At 61.2% G+C, this 26,336-nt stretch overlaps 3 protein-coding genes across 5 annotated transcripts in view; 2 read left to right on the top strand and 1 right to left on the bottom strand.

Annotated features, from left to right (window-relative positions):
• The window catches only part of AIFM3 (apoptosis inducing factor mitochondria associated 3), a 50,335-nt gene extending 41,999 nt beyond the window's left edge, over positions 1-8,336 (top strand). Inside the window, exons 17-20 of the mRNA XM_054219674.1 lie at positions 715-813; positions 1,232-1,307; positions 6,566-6,670; positions 8,102-8,336. Coding sequence (XP_054075649.1) covers positions 715-813; positions 1,232-1,307; positions 6,566-6,670; positions 8,102-8,141 — 320 coding nt within the window. The 3' untranslated portion in view covers positions 8,142-8,336. The remainder of the gene's footprint in view (positions 1-714; positions 814-1,231; positions 1,308-6,565; positions 6,671-8,101) is intronic.
• Positions 8,337-12,605: 4,269 nt separating this feature from the next.
• LOC128917154 (transmembrane protein 17B-like) lies at positions 12,606-14,407 on the top strand. The gene is made up of 4 exons (XM_054219799.1): positions 12,606-12,723; positions 12,920-13,143; positions 13,584-13,697; positions 14,087-14,407. The coding sequence occupies exons 1-4, from the start codon at positions 12,606-12,608 to the stop codon at positions 14,405-14,407; spliced, it is 777 nt and encodes a 258-aa protein (XP_054075774.1).
• Positions 14,408-14,869: 462 nt separating this feature from the next.
• P2RX6 (purinergic receptor P2X 6) lies at positions 14,870-25,614 on the bottom strand. Of its 3 annotated transcripts, none has more exons than XM_054219932.1 (12): positions 25,438-25,613; positions 25,171-25,321; positions 24,900-24,971; positions 20,688-20,763; positions 19,881-19,974; positions 19,523-19,603; positions 18,585-18,726; positions 18,274-18,383; positions 17,691-17,784; positions 16,605-16,670; positions 15,817-15,894; positions 14,870-15,299 (listed from the first exon to the last, which is right to left on the bottom strand). In XM_054219932.1, exons 1-12 carry the CDS (start codon positions 25,572-25,574, stop codon positions 15,261-15,263), a joined length of 1,140 nt encoding a protein of 379 aa, XP_054075907.1. In that variant the 5' UTR covers positions 25,575-25,613; the 3' UTR covers positions 14,870-15,260. The 3 variants fall into 3 exon arrangements, 1 of the variants encoding a protein (XP_054075907.1); XR_008469206.1 differs by lacking the exon at positions 14,870-15,299 and adding an exon at positions 17,392-17,594 and having other exon boundaries at positions 15,822-15,894; positions 25,438-25,614; XR_008469207.1 differs by lacking the exon at positions 14,870-15,299 and adding an exon at positions 17,392-17,526 and having other exon boundaries at positions 15,822-15,894; positions 25,438-25,614.
• Between the last annotated feature and the right edge of the window lie 722 nt (positions 25,615-26,336).

Here is a 26,336-nt window from a genome sequence, read left to right as displayed (position 1 = left end):
TGATCTTCTCCTTGCCGCGGGACACTTAGGAGCTCACATCCTAACGTTAGCTCGGGCTCACATCCCCAGCTGGGCTGCCCACGACGCCGGCTGGGCCCAGGAGCACCCTGCAGAGCTGAGACCTTTCTCCCCTCCATGCCAGCAAGCCTGGAAACTCTGGCAGGACAGGCTGCCCTTGAGCTTTTCAAGGCCACAACCACATGGGGAGGTTGACCTCTGGGTGGGTGCTGTGGGTGGGAGGTGTTGGAAGCGCATCTCCAAAGTTAGCCTTTGGACACAGACCCCCTTTAGTGCCGGCCCAGCCTTGCCTCCGTGGCAGGGACTCTGCTAAGAGTCTCCATGCCCACAGGGGGTTTATCCATCCCATCCCATCCCATCCCATCCCATCCCATCCCTGTTTGTGGTGGGAGCTCAGCAAGCTCTCAGACCTGTCACTCTTGCAGAAACGAGCTCATGAGCACGTTGGTCATGCTGGCAGAGGTGACGAGAAGCTGCACTGCTGGGGAGGAGTCTGAGCCCAGCCTCGGACGATGCGATGTGCTTCCTTGGTGGTGCTTGTTGCTGTGTGGGTTTTTATTAGCCTCAGCAGAAGGTCTTGGTTTCCCTGGGCTCTGGGACCGGAGCTGTTGATGCTGTGCTGTGACCTGAGGGCAGACCACAACGCTTGCCCCGGTGCGGAGCTTCCTCGCTGATTCTGCCGCTTCTCTCTTCCAGGCCGTATAGCTGCGCTGAACATGCTGGCCCATGGCATGGAGATCAGCACCGTCCCGTATTTGTGGACTGCTATGTTCGGGAAGAGTATCCGATACGCGGGTAAGGGGCTTCCCAAGGCTGCTGTAGTGTTTGTGCTGATGGAGGTGTCCTGGGATAGAGAAGCCACGGCCACCTCCCTTGCTGTGGCCCCTCCATGCCAACCTCTGCTTCCCTTCCTGGCTCTGGAGGGTTTTGGTGTCTCCTCCGACACCCGTCTGCTTGTGGCCGTGGGGTGCAGGGCCAGAGGGTGACGGCTGTGGTCAGCGGGGGTGGCCCAGCGTGACCAGAGACTGTCTGCCTGGACTGGCACTTCTCTGAAGGAAGAGGTGCTTCTTGGTACCCCCATCTTTCAGTGCTGCTCTCTGGTGACTGCAGGATGCTCTTCGCGTAGCTCTGGACCGAAACACTCTGTCTTAGGGGCTAGAGCTGGATCGAGGGGAATTGTTGCTGAACCCGCCGCTTCTTCTCTGCCTTCCAGGCCATGGGGAAGGATTCGACGATGTCGTCATTCAGGGAGATTTAGACGAACTGAAGTTTGTGGCATTTTATACCAAGTAAGCGTTTCTCTTCTCCACATTCCTACACAGGCATTCCTCTAAGCTTGCTCTGCTAGCCTGGAAAATATTTTTGCTGGGGCTTCTGTCAGTCGGTTTGGCTCATCTCTGGACACCGAGGTCGCAAGACATTAATAAAAGGCCCTAGAGAAATGATGTGCTAAGCGTAAAGCAAGTTAGACTGGTCTTTGGATCTAATGTTTTCTGGCAGGTGTAAGCACTTTGCCTGTTCGTGTAATACCTGAGAGCAGATAACGGCTTCTATTAATTTGTTGCTGGCGATTCCCATCAAAGATTTCCTTCCCATCTCATCACTGCGTTAACGGTTTGTGACCAGGGCTGGACTGGGACCGCAGGCACCACTCTTTCTGCTTCGAGTTTGACAAATTAGCGCCCCAAAACCCCTTCTGTCCATTAACGAGCTGTGAAGGTTAGGAAGGGTTCAGGAGCTTTCACCACACCTGTAGCGAAACCCAGGTCTCCCCAGGCCGGGAGACTGGCTGGGAATATTGTCCTGAGAAGTGTCGACAGCTGGGATGCGTTGCCTCTGCTGTTCTTGAGCCACGCTGGCCGTTTGGAGTGGCGAGACTGTGCACGATGAATTTATCCCCAAAATATTTGCCCCCGTTTATATTCTTGTATTGCCTTTGTCCTGTCGCGATCCGAGATCGATGGCCCCAGAGCCTCCTCATGCCTGGAGACGGAGCAGATTTCTGCAAGTGCTTTCCGATATTAAGGATGGGGAGAGTGAAACCAGGGAAGCGAAGGTCTGCCCGGCCCAGCAATCAAACTGCTCAGCAGCGGCGTTCGGGCAGGGACCGGGAGGGACCTCTGGGCAGGAGCCGGCTCCTGCTCTGCAGAGATCATCTCACCAGGGCTCGCTGCCCCCCTGTCCCCTGCCCGCCCTCCGCATCCCCCTCCCCGAGGGTGGCCACTTGCCCCCATCGCTCCAGGATGGAGCCTGGCAGTTGGATGTGTCCCTCGGGCTTGGAGAGGCACAGGGCTCGCTTCATCACCCCGTGGCACGAGCCGGCCGGCTCCCCGGTGCTCGCCCTCCTCTTCCTCCTGCTGCCTGTGCGCCTTGGATAAAAACCTGCTGCGGGCGATGGGGCCCCCGGCACCCACCAGCACCCGGGGGCCCTTTGCGCGCGGAGGCACCTCTGAGCTGGCGGGCACCTTGGCAAAAATTGCCTAAAAGGGTGGGTTTGTGCCAAGGCACCACCTGTGCTGGGGGGACGTGCTGCAAGGGGACGTGGCCACGGCCACGGGGCTGTCACTCCCCACCCTCTCGATGCTTTGAAGCGCGTTTAAATCACGTAACTGCCGAAGGCAGCATTGTAAAATGCAGTTTGCTCAGTGAGTGTGAGCCAGGGGAAGATAAAACCCCGGTTTTCGGCGTTTTTGCTGCGGCAGTTCGCGGAGCTGCGTGTACTTGTGCCGCTGCAGCCCCTGCGAAGCCGCTCCGCAGCCCTTGCTCTGCCCCGGCCCCGCGGGCCGTCCCCGCCTGCAGCAAACGCAGCATCACGGGGCCGGGCATCCGCGGGCTGCGCTGACACACATTTCTTTCCAGCATATAATCTTCTTTGAAACCTGTATTCCTCCTTTCCATATCAGAGCATTTAGCTATTTCTCCCAACCCTAATTAGAAGGGAAATGTCAGATGGCTTTAATTAGACATCTGCAGAGCTGGTTCAAAAGGAAAGCCCCAAAGCACGGCGCGTAATCCCTGCTCGCTGCAGCGGTCCCGGGCTCGGCGTGGCTGCCGGGGGGGCGAGGGAGACTGGGCAGACCCTGCGGCACGCAGGAGCGCCGGGCCCGGTGGGGGGCAGCTCTCCGGCGGGGGTCCGCTGCTAAGCGCCATGTTGTTCTGCCACCCAGGAGGGGCTCCCGGAGATGGCTTTTGGGTACCAGGATGGCATCCTGCGCTGAGAGCCGGACGTACTGGGGGAGCACTGGCTGGCGGGGGTGCGGGCTGGCCAGTGCATCTCCTGCTTTGCTGGGCTGTGATCAAGTCCCCGTCTCTGCTTCGGTGAGAAGCCACCGGGAACATTTCTTCCTCTTTTTCTCCTTTGGCGATAGTTCTTCGGGTTGGTGCTAATGCTTTCAGACTGAGGACACTGTCCCAGATCGACCATCCCCTCCTGCTTCCTTCTGCCGTGCCCACCCGATGGTGTGGACTCTTCTCCTGGTGCGTGCTTGGTTGTTGCATGAAGCACTGGTGGTTCCCACTCCTGGAGCCTGTCCTCAGCACCAGCTTTCACAACAAGGCTCTTTTTCCCCAGAGTTTGAAGACCAAAGCTGTTTACTTATCCCTGTTGGGAACTGTGTGAGCTGTGGAGGGGTCAGCGTGAGGCCCTGGGCCGGGGGTACAGGATGGTGCCCTGCAGATGTCCCCATGGGACACTGCATTCAGCTCAGCACCTCAGCCAGAACAGACTGATGGCATCCCAGCCCTAAGACCTCAGAGATCTTGGGAGATCCAGGGAATTGCTGCGCTTGTCTTCTTCATGGTTCCCCACTTCCATTGTGTTGAGCCCTGCAGAGGAAGCGAAGACCGTGTAGAGACGGTGCTCATCCACAGCGCTTCCTCTTCCCTCAACCTTTACGCCAAGCCTTTTGATTGCTCCAAATCCCAGGTTCAAGAAGGGCACTCTTGTTGCCTCTAGAGACCTTTTGGAAAAGAGGGATTCCCCCCATCTGTCAGACAAAATGTTAAAAAGCCACGGCTGATGTGGGATGCTCCAGCTCACCAGCGCCCCGTGAGTTATTTCACAAAAGGCCCAGCTACTCCGTGTCTTGCTGATGGAAGTGTTTGGGCTGCAGCCACCTTCCTGGTTGGTTGTGTCAGGCACCGGCTGACTGGGCTTGAGGCTGAGCTGGTGGGTGACTGGTGGCATTACGTCTTCCTTTCCTTTCCCTTGCCCACCTTAACTAAGTTAGGTTCCCTTGGAACAGCACGTTCCCCCTGGTTTTGATGGATAGGTCTCTCCAACCACTTTGTGTTTCCCAGCTGGGAGCTGGCCCTGCTCAGGAAACCAAAAGTAGTGGAGACCACTGAAGCTTCAAGGCCGTGTGGTGTGGTGTGAAGGTCGTGCAGAGCCTCCCTGGGGTCCTGAAGGCCCAGCCCCCGTTGTGTGCTGAGCACCAGAGGCGTCAAGCAATGGTGAAGCAGCCAAGGCTGAAGCCCTGTGTGATGGAAACAACCATCTTGTAGGGTCATCCCAGGCCGTGTTTCGTGGTGGGCTGAGGTCCTCATTGGAGGTTTGTGTTTCTGAACTTGGGACAACAGGAGAAGAGGGAATCTGCGCTGCAGTGCCACCAGGTACTGCTGCAAGCATCTTGGAAGGAGACTGGCCGTCTTCTTTAAAGAAAACTCGTGAGATCCTGCACATATAATTGGAGTTACATCCCTAGGGAATGGGGTCCTGTGGAGGACCTCGTTTACATCAGGCAGGATGTCAAACATCACAACAGAGAAGACGCAGGCTCAGAAAGCGAAGAGCTCCTCTAAATCACCGCAGCAGCCCTCGAAGGTGACAGCCTAGCAGGCGGTCCAGCTGAACACACATGTGCTTTGTGTCCTCGCTGCCTTCAGTGGACACCTATTTTCCGGTGTGAATGTGTTGCTCATCAAATCCTTGTTCTCACCTGGTCTGCTGGACGGAAGGGCCGCAGGCTGTCAGACATCCCCTCTGCTGTAGGTACACACCTCTGCAGTGACCTGAGGATGCTCCAGATGGGATTTCCAATGGCATCCAAGTCTTGTTCTAGAGCTCCTGGCAATGCAGCAGCTCCCCCTCCCCGCAACCGCTCCTGTGGAGCAGCGCCCTGTGCTGGAGCCTGGCTGGTCTTGGTCCGTCTCTGGGTCTGGCTGGTGTGGACTAAGTTGTGGACAAGCTCCAGTGGCTCCAGAGAAGATTCTGGGCTCTGGGCTCTGGGTCTGCTCTGCACGCCCGTGCTGACCCATGGGATGAGGAAGCCAGACCCCTGCTCTGCTGATGACTTGCTCTCCTTCGTTTGTAGTGAGTTATTTAGGAATGGGAGCAGCCTTTTGAAACGGATAGTCTTCTGTGACAGAGCTGCCCTGTGGCTTTGTGGGACAGCTGTGAGAGGTGACTTCAACTAGCATGGCTCCACAGCAATGAAGTGTCCTCTGAAACACGGCTTCTGCTCTCCTTCTCCCAGGAATCAGGCACGTGTTCCCCCCCACCCCCAGCTGCTCTTTGCTCTGTTGGTCACGGAGCTCTTTGGCAGTGAATTGAAGAGCAGATCTTGATTTGCTGTACCCTTCAGCTTACTCAACAATACCACCAGTGTTTAATATCTTACCCACGCACCTTCTCTGGTCTGTGCATTGTCTATTCAGTCACCTCTTTATGAGTCAGCTCCTGGATCCAGTCTTTGAAGGCTTACACTCAGGTTGACCTCTGCAAACCTCAAAGCAGAAGAGCCCTTCTTGTTTGCCTTGGGACCTTCAGCCAAAGCTCCTCCAGCGTTTTACATCCTCTTCCCTTCCGCTTCGTTTGATTCCCGTTCGGCCTTTGAGGTTGCCTTGTGCCACCAGCATTGGCATGAGACCTTGGTGGCGTGAGACCCATTGGCATGCTGGTGGGTGACGGCCAGCCAGTCTGGGACCTGCTGCTGGACATCCCATGTACACAGGGGTTTTGTCACTGGTGGGACCCTGGCGTCAGACACCCAGTGCTTTGGGAGGAGCACGCCTGTGGAGCGCCTCGGAGGTGGGAACTCTGCCCTCTTGGAGGTGGGGATCAGGAAGGGGATGTGGAGCAACACAACCAAGTGTCCCACAGGGAAATCCTGACCACCCGCTTATCCGCTCCCTTGGTACCGGGCAGCAGCGCAGGGATCACCTGCCCAGGTGGCAGCAACCACCGGGATCCTTGCTGATGTCCGGGCTTTTATCCACCGTCAGATCAACCTTTGCTGGTGTTTTCCCACAGACGCCAGGGTGCCCAGAGCTGTCTCCATCCCCTGGGCACCCTAGGGATGCTCACCACGCCAGCGAGTGAGCATCGGTGAGACCACAGTGGGGCCAGCCTGCAGTGCCAGCTCTGAGCCCTCTCCTGTCCCTTGTCCCGCGCTGCCAGCACGGCCCCCGTGGTGCTCACGCGTTGGGACGGGTCCTAACCCTGCAGTGGGTGTTTCTTTTTGCTTGACGCTTCTCTCCAGCATGTTGCTTTTTGGGTGATGGAGCCGTGGCCACCCGGGGCTGCCCTAACTGCTCTGCTCGGCCCTAGGAGCGACGAGGTGGTGGCTGTGGCCAGCATGAACTACGACCCTATCGTGTCCAAGGTGGCTGAGGTCCTGTCTGCCGGCAGGACCATCCGAAAGCGCGATGTGGAGTAAGTAGAAGTGCTGCGGGAGCCGGCCGCGCCAGGCCAGGGGCCGAGCACAGCTGTGGGGTGCAGGGCAGGGCTAAGCCCCCCCCCGAGGCAGGACCCCCACAGGCACCAGGCAGCTCTTTCCCGACGCTCCCCGCTCCGTTCCCTTCTCGCATCTCCCTTCCCGCCCCACTGACTCCGTCCCCCCCGATGCTGCCTCCTGTCCGGCCCCGGGTCTGGCATCCCCCACGCAGGAGGTTTGTCTCTCAGCATCTTGGGGCGTAACTTGTAGGCAAAGTGCATTTTTCTCCCTTCGCTTTGCTTTGAAGACTCTGCAAGGGCAAGAGGGGGCTCCCGCATGCAGAGGGTGGGCGCGGAACACGCTGCGCTGGAAGGCAAACGCCGGGGAGGTGATAACAGCCGGGAAGGAGCCTTGCGAGTGGGAATCAGAGCTGAGGGGGAAATGTGGGTCCCTGTCCCTGGGGTGTTTCCACATCTGGAATAAAAGCAGACTTTCAAAAGCTTGGGGTTAGAAGCGTTCCCAGCCCCCGGGCAACCAGCTCAGACGCTCCGGGCGCCCCTGAGACAGGAGCATGGCGAGGGTCCAGCTGGCCACCAGTGACCGGGGCAGGGTTGTGCCCATCAGCTCCGGTACTGGTTGCCGGTTGCCCCGTTTGCAACTGGGAGGGAGGTGGCATCTCGTGGGCATCCCATCGGCCGGGGGAGCTGCTGGCCCCTGCGGTGGGGCTCGGGGAACCCGGGAGGGAGCCGGACCGCCTAAACCTGAATGTCTTTTCTCTCTCTGTCTCTGCTGCTTCGCGCCTTTTAGGCTGTTTGTCTGTCACGGCAAGTACGTTCGGTTTGGGGTCCGGGGTGTGCTGGGGACGAAGGGCTGGCAGGAGGGACAGCCAGCCCCCTGCTTGGGCCGCGTCCCTAATTCCTGTGCGGGGACACTGCTTACGGCTGCATCCTTGTTATGCAGCCCCACTGCGGGGGGGGGGGGGGGACACACGCCGCTGTGCTGGTGGGGGCTGGGGGTGGCGGGAGCCACGCCGGGGGTGGGCACGGCTGCTACATCCCCTTTGCAGGGTGCTGGCGCGCAGCTCTGCCGGGAGCAGCCTTTTGGCTGGGACCTGCTGCTCGGTGGCTTTCCGTGAATTTTCATCCGAATGCCGGGATGGCTTGCTTTAAGTTAAAACTGTTTGAATGCCGTTTTACGTGGGATTGAGGATCTGCCAGTGAGTTTCTGGGTAGCGTCATGTGAGTGAGGGCGGAGGAAGGGACACTGCCGTCCTGCCCGGGCTGGCCGCGTCCCTGCGCGGAGCAGCACGGGGACCCGTGACCGATGACCGGCCCAGCGCCGTGGGCAGCACCCAAGCACCCTCAGCGCCATTTGCTTGAGCTCGCTGGGAAACGTCTCACAGCCCTGCTGGTTTTTTTCTCTTTTTTTAGAACCGGAGATATGTCCTGGCTAACCGGGAAAGGCTCCTAACGCCGCTGGCGGCTGCACCCTCCTGATGCTGCGCTGGCTGTGGGGAGACGGGATGGCAGCTCCACGGACAGGCAGGGACACTGCGGCTGAGTCACTTCCCTTTGAGACTTGGATGAACCCGCGCTTCCCTTCCCCGCAGACCACCGACACCTCCTCTGCCCCGCTGCCCACCGCGCTGGGGCTCTGCTGCTGCAAATTCCCGCGGGATGCCGGAAAAGCTGCCCCTGGAGAGAGCGGTGTTCGGCACTGCCCGCGGGCATGGGCGCCGCGTGGCTGCAGATGCTGCCGGCTGGCGGGGCTGGGGGGGGTGGGGGTTCCCCAGACGGGGCTGCTCCGAGCACATCCCTGGCCCCCGTACACAGGGCGAGTGCCTTCCGTTACTCCCTGCGCTTCCAAGCATGTCGCCCTTTTCCCAACGCCCATCCCCTGACATCCGCTCCCTCTCCACACGGCTGCAGCGCTTTCCGCGGCTCTCCCTGTGCCCACCCGCCCCGGGGAACACCCGGAGGGGGGCAAGGAGATGGGGTCTCTGTACAGCCCGTGCCTGTCCCCCCATCCAGCCCCCCCAGCAGAGGTGGGTCCCCGCCCAAACCAAGGGCTCTGGAGCTCACGGGTCCCTGTCCCAGCCCCCGCAGCATCTCCCCGTCCCGGAGCAGACGAGGGGCTGGGGCGCTGCTCCCCGGTTCTCGGGGCTCAGTTTGGGCTGGGGCAGCTCTCGGTCAGTGCCGGGGGTGCGGAGCGGGGCTGCCTGGGGAGGTGAGACAGCCGGACTGCAGCCCCCGGGCTTGGTGGCCATCCTTCCAGCCAGCCTGGGGATGTCTCCCTCCTTAACGATTGTCGCAGGATTAGCGCCGCTGCGGAGATGTTGCTCAAGGAAAAAGGCAGCCAGCGGAGCGTTTCTGGCTTATTCCTCCTGTCACTTAGCGGCAAGGCAGCATTTCTCACCTCGGCTTTCTAGGTCGGCGCTCTGCTGCTGTGTTTTCTGCTCCTTGCTGGACGGAGAGCCTTATCTCCAGCTCAGGAGTGGACCTGGCCGGCCCACAGCCCCGTGTCCATCAGCCCAGCAGAGCTGGAGGAAGAGAGAGACCCCCCCCTCCTTGGAGAGTCTCCAGTGCTCTGTCCTGGGGGAGGTTTCTTCCCCCCAAATCAGTGTTTTACCCGGAATCCAAAGCAAGAGGATTTATATTTTTAATTTGATTCCCCCCCTGTGAATTAAAGCAGTACTATCCTCGGGCTCTGGATCATCTCCGATTCCTTCCAAGGCCTCGGGTCCCCTCTGCAGGTCGGCCGGGTGGTGCAAGCAGCTCCTCTGCGGAGGCTTCCCACTTGCGTACAGCTCACCCGTGTTTATTTCCAGACTTTCTGGTCGTTGCTGGGTTGGGAATGTCACCAGCCGTCTGTCACGTCTCCGGTTGGTCTCTTCTGGTTTCACTGCAAGGTTTTTCCCAGGCAGCGTGACCGGAGGGGACGGTAGACAGGGACGTGCGTGCTCCAGCACGCAGCCGTGAACGGGCTCCTCTTCTGGACCGTTATCGGGTGGCTCCACGAAGGGATGGGAACTTGCAAGTCTCATTTTAGGTGCCAAAAGGCAGCCGTCGATGTCCCCATTCCCAGTGCGGAGCGGGGTGAGGGTGTTCTCTGAGGGCAGGGCTCGTGCCTGGGGACATGGTGGCACCCCCCGCAGCTCTGTGATTTCCCCCCCGCTCCCAGCTCTCTGGCACATCTTCCAAGCGGGGGGAGACGGGCAGCTCCCACGCCCCACGTGCTCCCCCAGCACAGCCTGGCTGAGCTTTTCCGAGGCCTCTGGTCTTCCTGCTCACCCAAAGGCTTGGCATCCTCCGGAGCCCAGGGCAGATCGGCAGGGCGCCTCGTTTTTCAGGAAGGTGTCCTTTGACTCCTTTACCTCTGCTGGAGCCTCATCCAGTGTCGGGCATGAGCTGTGCACAGCGGGCCTCCACCCCCACGTTCACGGGGCTGACGACCGTGCAGGGGCTGAGGAAGGACCTTCTGCCCCAGCTTATGGCTTCAGCCTGGGGAACAAGTCCCGTTCTCCCTTTCCACCAAGGATCTGTTTCAGCCAGGGCTGGGAACATCACCCTGTGACGCAAGAAACCCCAGGCACCACAGGGCTTTCCTCAGGACACGTGCCGGGTCACGGGCAGGGCTGCCATCCTGCCACCGACCTGTGGACATCGCTCTGCCGCACCGGTGCGGGACGGTATCGGACCCAGGACCCCTCCTCCAGCCCCTTGGCAAATGCTGGCCGGTGGTGAGCGCGTCCTGGAGCTGGGCAAGGCTGGCTCGTCCCCGCCGCCACCTCTCCGGGGACATCTTGCAACCTCCCAGCCAGGACAGAAAGTTTCCAGCTCTTCTTAAGAAACTGCCTGTTCCCATCGGGAATGAGCACCGTGAGCTGACCCCGGCTGGGGAGCAGGCAGCTCGTTTGTGATCCCCCGGCTGCGCTGCCCCCATCGCGTTTCGCTTCACCAGATTGCCCAGGTGTCTTCTAGGTTGCTCACCTGGGTTGGCCACGCGGACCTGATGCCCCCAGACCCTGAGCTCTCTCTCCACCAGCTCCTGCTCCTCAGATGCCGGGCTTTGCCTGTTGCCCTGCCTGCATCTTATCCCCTGTCGGGACCCATGCGTTGGGCACAGCCCATCTTCCCTCCCCACGCACCCGAGAACCCCTCTGGGCATCCCGCTGCAGCATCGCACCAGGTTTATTTTTAGTTCTCTCATGCCCTAAACCTTTGTTTAAAAAAAAAAAAAAAAAAAAAAAATCACTGCTCCTCACAAGGTGGTTTCCCAGACAGTAAGTGTGGCCTCACCCTTCGGCCGGCCATCTCTGCCCTTGCCTTTGCACCTTGCACGTTGCTCAGGTGAACGCTGCCTCTTCATATACTGGGATTTACTCTTTTTGCTCTGTCTTACAATCCCTAAGGAGGTCATGGCAACACAAATAGCTTTGCCGCCTTCCTTTCCCACAGTGACACGCTCGTCCCCCTGTCCCACAGGCCGGCTGCCCTCGAGCTGGTCTGAGCTGAATGGTGGTGGCCAACCATCTCCAGGCAAGCCTTTCCAGTGTTGCTTCTGAGGCTGGGAGGTGTTTGGTGTTACAGGCTGTGGTTGAACACCCTCCCCGAGGCAGTAGAGACTGTCTTCTCACCAGTGGCATCTTCAGGTGTCTTGTCCAGGCACGGCCAAACAGACCAGAAGGACCTCATGGGCCTTTCTGCTCAGCCATTGTCCTCCCTTAGCCTCAGTGTCCTTCTCTAAGAACAGGCCGACGCTTATAGCAGGGTGTATTTTTTTCCGTACTTGGTTAGATTTTTTTTTCTCTGAAATCCACTTTGCATAGGTTTTCTTTTCTTTTTTTATTTTTTCCCAGTAACGCGAGGACAGGGGAGCAGCTGCCCCGAGCTGGGCCACGGGGCCACACTGCGGTGTCACAGCTGCTCGGAAGAGCTGGAGAAAGGACAGGCGCCCTGAGCTGTGCTCACAGCACGGACCTGCCCTGAGAGCCTGGTCCTCGTGCGCAGAAGCCCCCGACGGACTTCAGCCAGCCACGCGTCACTCTAACCAGGCTTCCAGCCCCAGCCGGGGTGGTTTTTGGCAGCGTACGGCAATGAGCTCTGCAGCTTCATTTTGGCTTTATCAAATAGAAAAATCCTCTTTTTATTTAGTTTCTCGTGTCCCTTGCCAGCACCCGGCCCTTAAGGACCAAATTTACAATGCTCTCGCCCGATATTTGCAGCAGCTTCTCCGACGCCCCTTCTGGGGTGGGTTGGAGGCTGAAGCCCACGAGATGAGCCCAGGCCTGTTGGGTCGGGCTAACCGTGACGGTCCCGAAGCACCATCCCCTTTCCCTGCCATTCCCCTCTGGCTCAACCACCCTTTGGCACACACCGTCTCCCTCCCCGCCCTCCCTAGAACCCTCGAGCCTGGATGGAGCTTGGGGATGCTGAGCAGCGTGGAGACCCCCCGGGGGCAGCCCGTTGGCAGGGGAGCTCACGGTGCTGAGCCTGGAGGCTTTGAAGAAGCGTTTCTGGCAAAGAGCATCATCCCCTCCCTGGGCGTCCTCATCTGTCAGGGGGTTCTGAACAACAATTCCATCGATACAAGCCGTCTGGGAGAGGGTCGGAGGAGGAGAGCGCTGCCTGTGGGGCGCCCAGCCTGGGGACACTGCCGCGTCCCCATCACGGTGATGAGCACAACCTGCTGCTCATCCCCCCCAGGCTGCTGTGGAGGGGAGACGCTCCGCGTCCCCGTGGCTCCCGCGTGGGCTCGGTGTCCCGGGAGGGAATTTTCCTTCCCCACGTCCTCCTCCCAGCTCAGCAGCCCCGTCCCCGGGGGAGCCAATGGCCGGGTGGCCCCGCGCATTAGCCTGACATGTCATCCCATTAATTACCTTCTGGCTAATCCCGGCTGAGCCGGGCTGGGGCGAGCGGGGCTCGGCTGCCGGCCATGGCTGCGCACACCCCTCTGCCCCCCAACCTCCGCCGGGGCTTGGCGGCCTTCAGTGGCTCCCTCTTCATCAACAACAAGACGCGGGACAGTGGCGCTGCCCGCTCCTACCCCCCAGGTACAGGCAGGGGGACTCTCGGCCGCCCGGGGGGTGGTGGGGGGGTGTGTGTGTGTTTGCTGTTGTTTCATCCCCGCGAGCCCACGCAGCGCATCACCAGCCCGCCCGGGCCCCTCCGAGCTGGGAGCACCTGAGGGGTCCCTGCACCCACCCACCGATGAGGGGGAGAAAAACCGAGCACATTTGCTGCAAACAGCCATTCTTGCTACCCAGCCGCCCCCCTCCCCGGGCTGCGAGGCAGAGGGTCCCTGCGGGCAGCCCTGCCTACCCCTGCCTGCCCTGCCTACCCCTGCCTGCCCTGCCTACCCCTGCCTAGCCCACGAGGTGCTGGCCAGCCTGCCCCTCCAGATGATGCTCTACTTCAACGTCTACTACTTCCCGGTCTGGTTCCTGGCCGAGGGGATGATGCTGCAGCTGAAGGTACCGTCCCATGGGGCACATGGTGGTGGTGGTGGGGGGGTCACCCCGCTGCTGCCCGATCCCCCCCCGCCGCGGGTGTGCATGGGCAGGGGAGAGGGGAGCCTCTTGTAAATTAATGGGTACACGCACACACACCCCCCCACACACGAGCAAAATGCCCTGTCCCACACAAGACAACGATGGCTCGCCTCCGGCTCCCCGCCATGGAAATTGTGAGAACAACCCCCGGACTTTCCAGGCAGGGAAGGTTAAACTGGGAGGGCAGAGTGGGCAGGGCTGGGCACCAGCACTGGGGGGGGGGGGGGGGGGAAGCAGGGCATCGGGCAATGGAGATGGGGTAGGTGGGCACGGGGAGCTGGGTACGGAGCACGGGGGAGGGGAAAGTGGCCGTGGAGAGCCCGGCCCGGTGCGCAGGGGCTGGGGCTGTGCTCCCATTACAGTACCAGCTGCTGCCTCAGCACTACCAGTTCCTGCTGGTCACTGCCTTCCTCATCCTCTCGCTGGCCGAGGGCTCCCGTCTCTACCTGGGCTACGTGGGGAACCTGCAGGAGAAGGTGAGTGCCCTCTCTCTGCCCCGGCCCCACGTCCCCTGCGCTCCGTGAGAGCCCTGCTGGGGGATGCCGTGACTCTGCTGGATGTCCCTTCGCTCAGGACCCGAGCGCCCATCACCGCCCATTCCTCCTGGAGTGGTCGTGGGAGGGAATCGCGGGTGCGGGCAGGACAGGGAGGCAGGGGGACAAAGGGGACCCACTCGCTCTCCTGCCGTATCCCCTCACTGTGCTGTGGGTGGGACGGTCCAGAGCCAGGCGCGACAGCATCTGACCACGTCCAGGCACAGCTCCGTGTGGCAGGGACGTCCCTGGCCCTGAGGCCAGCAGAGCGGCTGACGCGGGGAGCTCCTGGGGCAGAGGGTGTCCCCCCACCTACCCATGGCTTCCCACAGGTGCCTGAGCTGGCCGGGTTCCTCCTCCTCTCCTTCCTGATCCAGCTCCCCCTCCTGCTCTTCCTGCTGAGCGACAGCCACGTCATCCGCCTGCCCCTGGAGATGGCCGTGCACAGCCTTTTCCTGGCCTTCCTCCTCGCTGAGATCCCGGCCGCCTTCCTCGCGCTGAAGACCATGACCAAGCAGCTGGCGGCACAGTTCTACCTGCGGCAGCTCAAGGAGGACGGCAGGGGACAGGGGGGGACAGGGGGGCAGGCAGTCGAGGAGGGGGCGATGCTGTGGGACCCCTCCGTCCCACGCCGTCCCAGCAGGGAGCAATAAACGATGCTCGGACCCGGCCCCGCTCGCCTGCACATGCGGTGTTTTTGAGCCGGGGGGCTTAAGGCCTTGTGGGGGTTCCCAGAGCACCCCGCGGGCACGGACGTGGCCGGTCCTCGCCCCACACCAGGCCGGAGCAGGCGGGAACACAGGGCTCAGCACCCCCAAAATGCTCAGGCTCACGCGGGGGATGCGCTTGTCCTTGCTGAGGATGAGGAGGCAGGAATGGGGGGGGGGAGGGTGCAGGAGCCCCCCCATCAAGCACCCGCCCAGGGCTCAGCTCTTGAACCCTCCCTGGGGCTCCCCGGGGAGCTCCCCCCAGCATGGCGGGGGGGGGGGGGGGAGGGTGGTGTGAGGCCACCCCAGCTGGAAGCACGCAGGGTGCTGCGAGGTGCAACAGCGGCACCACAAAACCTTCGCCCACCCCCTCCCCGCAGAGCTAGAGACAGAGCAGAGCCCCCCCCCTGCTTTCTCAACAGCTTTATTTCCTTGCACCCCCCGTTTTTCACGGGAAATAAGACCCAGGGCCACCTAGAACACGAAGCGCCAAGTGCTTTAAGCCTCCCGAGCCGAGCTGGGGCCGGTTGCTTCTCAGCAAGCGCTTGGTTCCCCCAGCAGCTCCGCGGCAGGGCTCTGATGGCTCCCCGGCCGGTCAGGGGATGGCTTTGCGCCCCAGGAGCCAAGAACTTCCGCGGCTGTTCCTCCAGGACACGCAGACCCTAACCCCCAGCAGCTCACGCTCGGCTCAGGAAAACTGGGCCGCTTCCACGGGGGCCGCAGCCGTGGCCCCCATCGCATCTACCTGGAGGTCGCTCCAGAGCGAAGGATGCTCGTGGTGGCGCGGTCCCCGCTGTCCCTAGGCCGCGGGCTCCCTCTCACCTTTAGGGGGTTTTGCCTGCGAAACGAAGAGGGGCATCTTAGCATCCTAGAGACAAGGGGGCAGCCCAGGGGGGTGGGTCCTGCGCTGCCCCGCTCAGCCCCACGCCACCAGATGCCTTGTTGGAGGCCTCCAACTCCACTCGCGATTTGAGATCGATCATTAGGAACAACCTTCCCGCCCCTGGTCCCCCCACCACCCACAGCAGGACGGTGCAGCCCCAGTTCAAGGGGAGCTGGGGGAGCTCTCGTCCTCGGAGGTTTCTAAGATGGGCGCTGAGGTGGTGGCACGGCTCTCCCCACACCAGCTGGGTCCCTCCCTCCGCCTCTGCAGCCTGTTGCCATTAAACTTGGACGAGTTTAATCTCTCCGAGGTTCGATTCAGGCCAGGCCCAAGAGGCGAAGACTAAGAACTGCTCCACCGGGGTTTTCCCACATCTGGGGAACCGAGCTTTAACCCAAGGGCAGAAAAATCACTAAACCCGCTTGCAAAACTTCACGCCAACCTCATTTCTCCGAAGCGGCCCCGTCCTCACCTCCTCGAACTTCTCCTTCCAGTAGAAGTCAGCCTTCGCATCCAGGTAGAGCAGAACCAGGTCACAGACCACGGTGGCCTGGGGACAGACAGAGCGGGGCAGCCGGCGGCGACACCTCCCGCCGCAGCACCGGCCCCCTCTGCCCCGGCTCCCACCCAGCCCCGCAGCCAGCGAGCCTGACCTGCCCCCGGCCACCCAGGCAGCTCCGGCGGGTCTCCCTGGCCCAGCCTGCTCCGTCAGCTGCCCAGGAGGCTAGTGGCCATCCGGGTTGCCACGCACAGGCGCAGGGCTGCTCCAGCAGAGAGCTGCTGTCGCAGCTGCGCCAGGGGCTGGGAGGAAGGAGGGGGCGGGTGGGGGGCCCAGGCTCCCCCCTGTTCTGCCGAAAGGGAAGAGCCGCAGAAGCGCCCTAACAAGGGGCCGCCCCATCTTGATGGCCACAGCGTCATCGTCCCTGCCGCGGCCAGATGCCGGCTCCCCTTACAGTCAGGGAGAAACACCCGGAGGGGACGCTCTCTCCTGCGGGACGAGGCAGCTGGAACAGATCAGCCAGCAACGCACCTTCCCGGGGTCACACAAACACCTGGCTTCCGGGAGATGTGCCCGGGAGAGCGCTCAGGATCCTTGATACAGCAGCGTCGTTACGATGGCAAACAGGAAAATGGGAGCTAACACCCCGCCAGACAACCCCCCTCTCCTTCCCGGGCTGACAGGCACTCCGGAGAAACAACGGATGAGTGGCAAATCCCAACCCACGGAGCAGAGAAAAAGAGCGTATCTGGAATACTCACGGCACCAAAGAAGGCGATGCCGGTGCCAAAGCTCACGGCAGCAGGAACGATGCTGAACTTCCCGGCCTGGTGAGAAAGCGGGTGGAGGGGGAAGAGAGTGGGTGGAAGGCGGCGCGGGCGGTGGGACCGGCCCTGCCGGGCAGCGTGCTCAAAGCCAGGGAGGTGCCGGAGGAAACCGGGACCGTTTCTCCGTGCTCAGCTGTAGGAACCTGACTGCTATGGCCTTGACCCAAAACCCCTGCGGCTGCCAAAGAAGGGGCTGAGGCAGCTGAGGTTTCTGTGACCCCTCCTGCCGCAGGACCCCAGCAGCTGCCGCCCACAGAGCTACATCCCAGCGAGCACCAGACACGGCCCCGGTGTGACACGTCCCTCTGCCCAAATGAGTCTGGTATCTCTGGGCAAAGAGAGTTTTGGGTTCCTGTCTCTCTCCTGGCTGTCCCCTTCTGCTCCTCACCTCCCGGGCCTGGTCTCGCTACCCAGCAGCGGTGTCCCCTGTCCTGCACCGCGTGCTTTGCCCTCTTCAGGGGAAAAGGCCACTGCTAAGCAGGACAGGCCAGCTGGGGACATCTCTCGGGGTGACAAGTCCCCTCAGCACAGGCTCCATCTTGCACAGCTGAGAACCGAGTTTGTCAGTGACGCTGCGCGGAGCGGCATCAGTCATGCCCGTGCCTTTTCTCTCCGAGGTTACAATTAATCAAGAAGGGATTAATTGTCCGTGTTTTTGCAGGGTGCTCCCACCACGAGACCCACGGGGACGCCCAGAGGCCCTCTGCCCAGGCAAGCTCACCTCGCCTACAGGGTCCAGCACGTCACAACGCCCGTGTCAGATCCTCAGCGAGGGAAGCCTCCCTGCTCAGGGAACTACCAAGAAGCTTCTCTTCAAATGGGAGAGACCATTTTTCCCTGCTCTGCTTGGAAAACCCTGGGAAGAGGTGAAGAGCTCAGCCAGGGCGGGGGAGAAGCGACGGCAGCGGGAAGCCACGGGGCTGGCTGCAGGAGAGAGCAGCAGGGAAGCGGTGCGAGGTGTCAGCCCCGGTGAGGAGGCTGCCAGGACTGCACACGCGGGGTCTGCAGAGGAGCTGGTACCTGGCCGAGCACGGAGATGTCGAAGCGGATGCCGTAGAGCTTCAGCAGGTTCCGGTAGAGCCGTCGTTGGGAGTCCCAGAAGTAGGAGGCGGTTCTGCGGGAGAGATCGGACGCGGCTCAGAAAGCCACGGCGGCCCCGCGCAGGCAGTGAGGGAACAGGGCTGCCAGCACCGCGGGCGATTCCTGGGGCTACCGTGTGCCTGCGCACACCTTGTGTCCAACGGGCTGGGACGTGGGCGATGATGCACGTGCCGCCACGACTCACCAGCTCAGCATCAGCAGCCGGGCATCGGCGGCCACTCGGCACCCAGCCGGGGTCACTGGGAGCACCCAGTGCGCCCAGTTCGGGGTCAGCGCGGGCAGGACAGCCGCATGTCCCTGCCCTCAGGCTCTGCAGCTCCAAACAGAGCAGAGCTACAAGGTGTGGGAACTACCACGGCACCCCGGGACCGACAGACCCTGCGCCGAGTTACCATGTCCCGATGGCCCCCCGCTGCTCCTTTCAGAGCATCGAAAGGGATCCGAACAATTGCCGCGCGCTCAACCCGCAGGCCCGTGGTGGCCACCGTCCCAGCACCCTCACCTGAAATTGTACCCCCTGTCCTGCAGGCTGAAGGAGTACCGCGGCTGGCACTCGGCAGCGGGGCGATCCAGGTTGCAGTCCCACTCGATGCGAACTCCGATGCTCCCCCCCTGAAAAAACACATTTTATTCCGAGAGAAATTCCAGGGATCAGAGATTTGCCGAGTTCTTTACTGTTCAGATGTTCACAGGTCACACATTCCCTTCGCATTTCAGGGGGCAGTCCCGTCCCCCGCCCCTTGCCCCACATCCTTGGGGAATTTGGAGTCATCTTCCATACTTTTTTAATAATTAAAAAAAAAAAAAAAGTACCAGCAGAGCGAGGTCTCCAAAGGTCTCTCCAGCTGCCTCCACCATGTCACGGACACGGAAGATGGGGCAGAAAGGTTTGAAGAATGGATGGTACGTGCAGCTCTTGAAATAGGTGGGGTCATCGGTTTGCAAAGTATTGCACCTGAAACGGAGGGAGAGGGGGAGCTGTCACGGGTGGAGGGGGGCGGGGGAGGTCAGGGAGCCCCGAAAAGGACACTCTCCCCCTGCTGCGGGACCGCTAACACTCCCGCTTCGGGGGGGAAGACGGTCATTGCCTCTCCTAAAGCCTCAGTTGGAGAGAGGGGGGAAGGAAACCGGCCCAGCGAAACCCCACGTGGAGTCATCATCCTTTACAGCACCCGCCATGGTCCTTCCCCGCCCAGCTCCTCTCCTCCACCTCTGCCTTTGCGCTTCTCCCTTCTTCTCCCGGCACCCGGCTCCCACCGCCGGGAGACACAACGACCCAGCTTGAGTTACCGCTCCAGGGGCCGCCCCAGGCCGCGTCTCCGCCAGGCTAAGGCAGGCAGCGCCGTCAGCATGCCCAGGGCTGGGAGGCCAGCGCAGCCCTTCACTGGGCCTCTGAAACCATTTTGCAGGGACTAAAATGCAAAAATATACGGGGTAAAGTGAGCCCTTGGGAACGACTGGCCTCGTCCAGCTCCGTCTGCCGTGCTCGAGGCAGGGAGACGGACACCGATCTCTCTCTCCGAGGGCTCCCCATCCCACTGCTCTTACATCTGCAAACACAGGTACCGCCGAAGCGACCGGCGCTCTCCTGAAAACCCTACCCTGAACGGCAACTGCCCGAGCCACCGCCCAGCCTGGGCGGCTCATGGCTTCTTGGCCACCTTGGCTGCTCGGCCCCTCGGCAGAGAAGCTCAGCGCGCGGGCTGGACCAGGCTGCGGGCACGGTCTGGCTGGAGGAGCGCCATACTTACTTGGAGAAGTTAAACTTGGTGAAGTGGACAGTACTTTTTATAAAGAGAGTGGAATTCTCCGCCTCAGCCAGAAGAGGTTTCCTGGAAAACAACCACCAATGAACTCAAGTTTTGCACAGCGGCCAAGGCACGTCCCCGTCCCCCCTCGCTCGGCAGTCGCTTCCACCATCCTGGGACTTTGGCTACAACGGACAGTTGCAAGAAATGCTCTTGCGTGAAGTTCTCTGGCCGGCGGACCAACGTCAAAGACCTCCCTGAGCCCGGCTGCCCCTCGGGCGAGTGTGATCAGGCCCCTGGTTACACAGAAGGACGGCGCCAGAGCTCCCAACGCCCGCTGTCCCCTCGCCCCGCGCCTCACCTGGGCAGGGTGTTGTTCTCCACAGGACACCAGCCGTAGATCTCGCAGGTGGAATGGGTGGCATTGAACATCACGCACTTCCCAGTTTTTATCCCTAGAAACAAGACAAGGTATGTATCATTTACTGTGAGTTTTCAAAACGTCTTCTCTGCAGCTCCCCTGCCGGGATAGCGGCCACTGGCTCGTTGTGGCCTTCTCACAACCTGAGCCACAAAGATGACGCTGGAATCGTCTTCGGTGTTTTCCCCACCCAACAGCTTCCCTGTGAAACCTTCCCTCGAGGCCGAAGGGCAAGGAGCTGTTTTCCAAAGACAAGCGGCCGCTCGCTGCTGTCGGCGCCTGTCCGTCCAGCCGCAGCCTCTCCTGCCCCGTGGCTCCCCGGGTGGGAACAGAACCGGCTGGGACAATCCCCCCCCCCCCCAACCCCGGCCAAAGCTTTGGCAACCGACCTCCCAGAGCTGCAATAAATACCCTTTGCCAGCTGAACTCACGTGGGGGCTGCTAATATTCCTGAGCGTGAAATAAAAGCCGGGTTTTGTTACGAAAGGAAAACCCGCCCATCACACGGCACACCGGTTCCCGTCCCAGCACCGCAACCAAAGTGACCCCGGGTTTGCCGCGGCAGCGCCTTGTGCCCGCAGCGCCTGCCCGCCCGGCCGCCACACGGCGCTCGAAGGTTCTGCCAAGAATAAATGGCTGGAGAGCACTTCACCAAGCGCTTTGTGGATCCGTTTGCCACCAAGCACGAGGAATTAAATGACTTTATGGGTTTTGTGGTTGTTTTTTTTTTTGCAAAACACCGCATACCGTTGCCACGAAGCACTGGGGTTCCCGTGGGACAGTCTGCATCTTCCCCGCACGCCGCGTCGAGAACAGAGGGGCTCTGAGAGAGACGGAGAGAAGTGCTCTCACCCCGCTGCCCGGCCGCCCCGGGCCACGCCGTCACTCACTCCCACTTCCGCGCTGCCGCTCCTGCTTCTCCCAGCACGTCCCCAGCGCTTACAGAAGCCACCCGCCACGTCCAGAAGCCGGGCAGCCTCCAGCCAGCGAGGAGAGAGGCATCTCCAGGGACAATCCTTCCCGCCGGTCCCTCCGCTCCCTGGGGCACTCACCTCCTCTGCCCCGGCGGCAGAGGAAGCCTCAAGAGATAGCTCGGACCCCTCGGCTGGGATTGTGAACAAGCACCGTTGGGTTTGGGAGGGCCTTAACGGCAGAGCCCATCAAGCGCTTTGTAAATCACCACCACGATTCCCCCCGGGAAAGGACTGAAGAGACCCTAAATACAGCGTAACACAAGTTTTACAAGAGGCGTGGAAAGCTTCACCCTCACTCCGGCCAGGAGCAGCAAAAAGCTCCTCTTCAAACCCAGGGAGACGACGGCAGGTGGGGGAATGGGAATAACACCTTTCCCAGGTACTCCTGGGCCACGGCAGGAGTCACCAGCCCCTTGGAAACCCACCTCCCCAAGCCCGGAGGGACACGGAGGCCCAAAGGCAGGTGGAGAAACCCCAGTTACGGAGTCCGAAGAAGCGGGGCTCTGCCAGGGCCCCCCAGAGCTGTCCCAGGAGTGAAACCAGTTCCAGTTTCACACCAGTTCCAGGTGCGAAAGCCACCGTAATGAGCTGAGAGGAACTGCTCCCTGAAGCACCTTTGGGCTGGGGACACACACACACACACAGCCTAGCGGTATGGGAATCATTATGGGATGCAGGAGAAGAGCATTTTTGGATTGCACAGGATATTTAGGGGATGAGATGTTTAGGGGAGGAAGAAAAGGCAGGGAAAGGGAGGGATCTAGGTGAGCCGAGGAGGAACAAACATCGGAAAATAGAGGGCTAAAAGGCTGCAAAGGACTGGCTGCAGGTAAAGAGCTGCCCCGAACATCACCAGCACAGCCTACCCTGTCCTCGGACCAACTCCATTCCTAACTATTTTCCTGGCCGAGGGGCTCTATTCTGCACGTGCACGTGGAGGTCTAAGTGCCACAAGCTGGAGTGGGACCACTGGTGGCAGAGGTCCGTGCCCCTGGGTGCCACCAGCTCCAGCAAGCGCAGGAGTGATTCTCAGCCAACATGGGGCCGGACAAGCCAGCGAGGAGGTGAAGGGGCCCGGGAGCAAGGGGGGGATGCCTAAGGGCAAGTCCACGGAGCTACCGGAGGGAGCAGGGAGTCCCGTCTGACTGCTGGAGAGGGGTGGCTACTGGATTCATGCCCCTCAGCCCCACCGATGGCCCACTCGTAGCTTGCAGGACTCGCCTGCAATGCTGTAATAAGCACTCGCGAGAGCGCTTTGTCGTCCCGGATTCAAATCAGATGCCACGGATTCAGCCTCCAGAAGGACCCGGACAACAGATCTTTGCTGGCGAGTGTGTCGGTCCCTTCCCAAGTCCAGGTAGCAAGACACACGCCAAGTGCCACTGGGCAGACAGACACCTCTGGGCGTTCAGGGCATGCAAGCTGCGAACCTCGGGAGAAATTCAGGTACTGAAGTCTCTGATGGTGTTACAGAAAACCTAAAACCTGACCAAGAAGCTTTCAGCCTCCTGTACCCAATTTTTCGTGGAATTGAGCCTTGGAAAAAAAAAAAAAAAAAAATACTGTGGGTGCCGGCATTTTCCACAGGGATGATCCAAACCAGGTTCCATGTGCCACCAGTGCATTGTGAGAGAAGCGGAGAGATCTAGACTCAGTTAAAAGCCCTCATGGGGACCTGGATCTGTGCTCCTAAAGCTCTCAAAACCATCACCGCATCTTGGTTGTGTAAGGGTCTAAAAGCTCGGGGAAAATCGGGAGTAACAAGTTGGTTTTTTTTCTAGGAACCTGCCCAAGAACGGCAGGTTTGGGACACGACAGGAATTCAGTGCAGGCTTCCTGACAGGCAGGCGACCGGGTACACGTTTTTCAGAAGACATCCCCCTGGGTGCTCACCGCAGAGCTCCGAGGCTGCTCAGGGTTCAGTGCATTTGTGTTCCTGGGACAGGGGCGATTTCAGACAGGGGCAGCAAAGACGGGCCTGTACTACCCGCAGAGATCTGTGCCTAAACGCGTGGGACCTCAGGGCTGAACGGTTTGAATTTACTTTCTGTAGTCACAAATAAGTGGGTACAGAATGACTTGATTGTTAATCTTAGCAGCAACAATTGCCGGTTCCCTGCCCTCGACAGCTGTGCAGCCACGTGCCAGGGGCCGGGAAGCAAAGCGAACCTTCTTGGAGAGCAAACCGCCAGCAGCATCACACGTGAGCAAAGAAGGATGAGGCTTCTCCTCCCAAAAATCCATCACCTCTCTCGTCCCCTTAGGACGCGGTCCTGCGCTGCTCGGGGCCGGGACCAGCGCTGCTCGTGTGCGCATCCGTCAGCGGCATCTGGACCCATAAGAGCTGATCACAGATGGATGTGCCAAGGACCATGATTTAAGTGAAATGGCCCCTTAGCCCCAGAGCTTGCACCCAGACGGAGCGGATGCACTGTACGACTAATGCCTCCCAGCTCTAAGTCTATTTTCATCATCTTCATTAACCTGCAAATTAGAGGCAGAGGGTTTCCAACCACTGAAAGCATTTGAGGTCAACACCGAAAGGTCTCCCTAAGAGGTAAGTCACAGCTCAACACAGACCTCACCTGCTAAAACAACCCGACCTCTGCTCGGGTGCTGCCTCTGGCCCCAGCCGGACTTTTCCCTGGTCTGCCAGGGACAGAATATTTTGGTTAACGGAGAATACTCAGAACTTCCTGCGAAGTCAAAAGCTGTCACTGCTAAATCTTCAAAGCTTTCCAAACACGAATGTCAGCTGCCAGCTCCAAAGCCAGGAGCTGAGAGGCTGCTGGAAAGCAGCACGGGGTGAAGGCTGTGACGGGCACGCGGACGCCCACGGCACCGTAGCGGGATGAAATGCTCTGTTCTCTCTGTACCCTTGCCTTGCACAATGCAAAAATAAGCATCCAGAGACGCCCACGGCTGCCTGGGAGAGAGCCCGGGAGCGCTCTCTGGCACATCCTCCTGGCCATCCGTGCTTTAGGAGTTCTCAACATTTTCAAGAAGGATCATCAGCACCGTTTTCCCTGACCCAAACCCTGGGGTCGCCCCCTCCTCTTGCACAGCCTGCGGGGTTTGGAGAGCAGCCCAGCCCGGCAGCCTGCGGCACGGGCCGAGCTGGAGGAGGCTGGGCACCGCAAAAGCCAAAGGGACCATTAGGACAACCAGTGCTTGGCTCGGGCACGAGGTGCCAGCCGTGACTTTGCTTAAAAGACATTTGCTCCTGCCTGCCAAGCAGGGTCCAGTCGAGGGGCTGGCCTGAATCCAGCCTTCAAGGGAAGACTTCTCCCCGAGAACACGTACCGCTAAGCGCTGGGAAGCCACCTCGCACTTGTGCTCCATTCCTCCTAAAAATAGGACACTAAGATGGAGAGGACACTAGCCCCGCAGCAGGGCGTTACAAAGGAAACAAGGCAGGGGTATCCACGGAGCGCGTGGAAAAGCGGCATGAAAAATGGCAGAAGAGAGGTAAGAGAACGGAGCGGCAAGCCGAGAAACCAGGAATATACGTGAGACTGGAGAAGGAACACGGTTAACACGTGTCACCCGGGGATGGCAGTACCGCAACGGGGCAACACAGCTCGGCCCGTGCCTCGTCCAAAGGCAGGGCAAAGCCTGCAAAGGTCACAGAGCGTCCCCACCCCTCAAGAAGCCCAGAGGGCTGGTGAGGAGACCCAACGGACCGTGTGTCCCCCCCCCCCCCCCTCCTGGTCACCACAAGACCCTGGCCGGCCTGCTGGGATACACACCTTGGTCGGTGCCGGTGCGACGGAGCAAAAGCGAGCGAGCCGGGAAGATCTCCAGAGCCATGCGAATGAGGGAATGAGTTTTGCTGGGAATAAATAGGGTTTTTTTTTTTTCCTTTCTGTCAGGCCTTGCACGGGGTTTCGCCGGGTTCCGACACAACGGCGCTGACAGGGGTTACGAACCGAACCCCCCCCCCCTCCCCCAAGCGCCGGGCTACGGACCAGCGCAGCCAACTCACCTCGGGACACTTGCCCTGGGCTTGCTCTGCTGTGGCGATGAAGTTGGTCACCAGAAACAGCACGTTTTCTCCCTGGGAAGCGAGAAGGCGCCTTCGGGGGGGGGGAACTGACGCCGTTGCACCCCCCAGCAGCGAAACAACACAGGAATTGCCTTTTTTTAAGGCGTTATAACGGACAACGCTAACCTCGCCTCGCCTTTCCCAAGGGTTTTACCACGGGTCTTTGCACACACCCTCCCCCCCCCCCCCGACCCCCAGGGCCGGGCCGTACCTGGGGGGGCCGGCCGAGCTCCGCCGCGTCCCACAGCCGCCGGCCCGCGCCCCCCGCCGCCGCCGCCGCCGCCCCCTTCAGCTTGGTGACCACGGCGGCGCGGGGGGCGCGGTCGCTCTCCTGGTAGCCCTTCCGCACCAGCAGCACCCACCTGCGGAGGGGCAGCGGGGCGAGAGGCGCTGAAGGCACCCCGGCCCGCCCCGCCGTCCCCGGGAGGGCCGGGCCCCGGCGGGCGGCGGCCGCGGCGGCGGGAGGGGAGCGCCCTACCCGAAGAGGTAGCCCAGCACGCCGAGCTGGAGCAGGCGGTGCAGCAGCCCGATCCGCCGGTTCCGCGTCAGGGCGAACTTCGCCGTCTTGTAGTCGAGCAGCCCGTCACAGGGACCGCCCGCCGCCGCGCCCGCCATGGCGGCCGGGGACTGCGGGAACGGCGCCGCGCCGCGCCCCTCTGCGCACAAGCCCCGCCCCTCCGCGCCAAAACCACGCCCCCTGTGTCAAGCCCTGTCCCCCACAAGCCGCGCCCCTCCGCGGCGAAGCCCCGCCCCTCAGCTCACAAACCCCGCCCCCAAACAAACCACGCCCCCCTCGCTACTGATCCCAGCCCCTCAGGTCACAAGCCCCGCCCCTCCGCGGCAAAACCACGCCCCCACGCCCAAACCACGCCCCTCGCCCAAACCACGCCACTCCGCGGCTAAACCCCGCCCCCCCAAGCCCCGCCCCTTCGTGGTTAAACCACGACCCTCCAGGCACAAGCCCCCGCCCCCACGCACAAGCCCCGCCCACCAGCGCACAAGCCCCGCCCCCACAAGCCCCGCCTCTCTGCTGTCAAGCCCCGCCCCTCAGCTCTCAAGCCACGCCCCTCCAGGCACAACCTCCCGCCCCCACAAACCCCGCCCCCTTGCGGTGATGCCCCGCCCCCCAAAACCCCTCCCCCAGAAGCCCGGCCCCTCTTGCACCGAAGCCCCGCCCCCACATGCTACACCGCCCCCGGTTAAGCCCCGCCCCTCCGCTGTCAAACCACACCCAAGCCACGCCCCTCGGCGGTTAAGCCACGCCCCTCGGCGGTTAAGCCACGCCCCTCTGGCCCAAACGACGCCCAGTCGCGATCTAGCCCCGCCCCTCCGCTCCCAAACCACGCCCCTCCGCGGTGAAGCCCCGCCCCTCCCCGG

Source organism: Rissa tridactyla, chromosome 13, assembly GCF_028500815.1.
Source record: "Rissa tridactyla isolate bRisTri1 chromosome 13, bRisTri1.patW.cur.20221130, whole genome shotgun sequence".
Taxonomy (NCBI): domain Eukaryota; kingdom Metazoa; phylum Chordata; class Aves; order Charadriiformes; family Laridae; genus Rissa; species Rissa tridactyla.
This window is presented reverse-complemented; position numbering and strand designations above follow the sequence as displayed.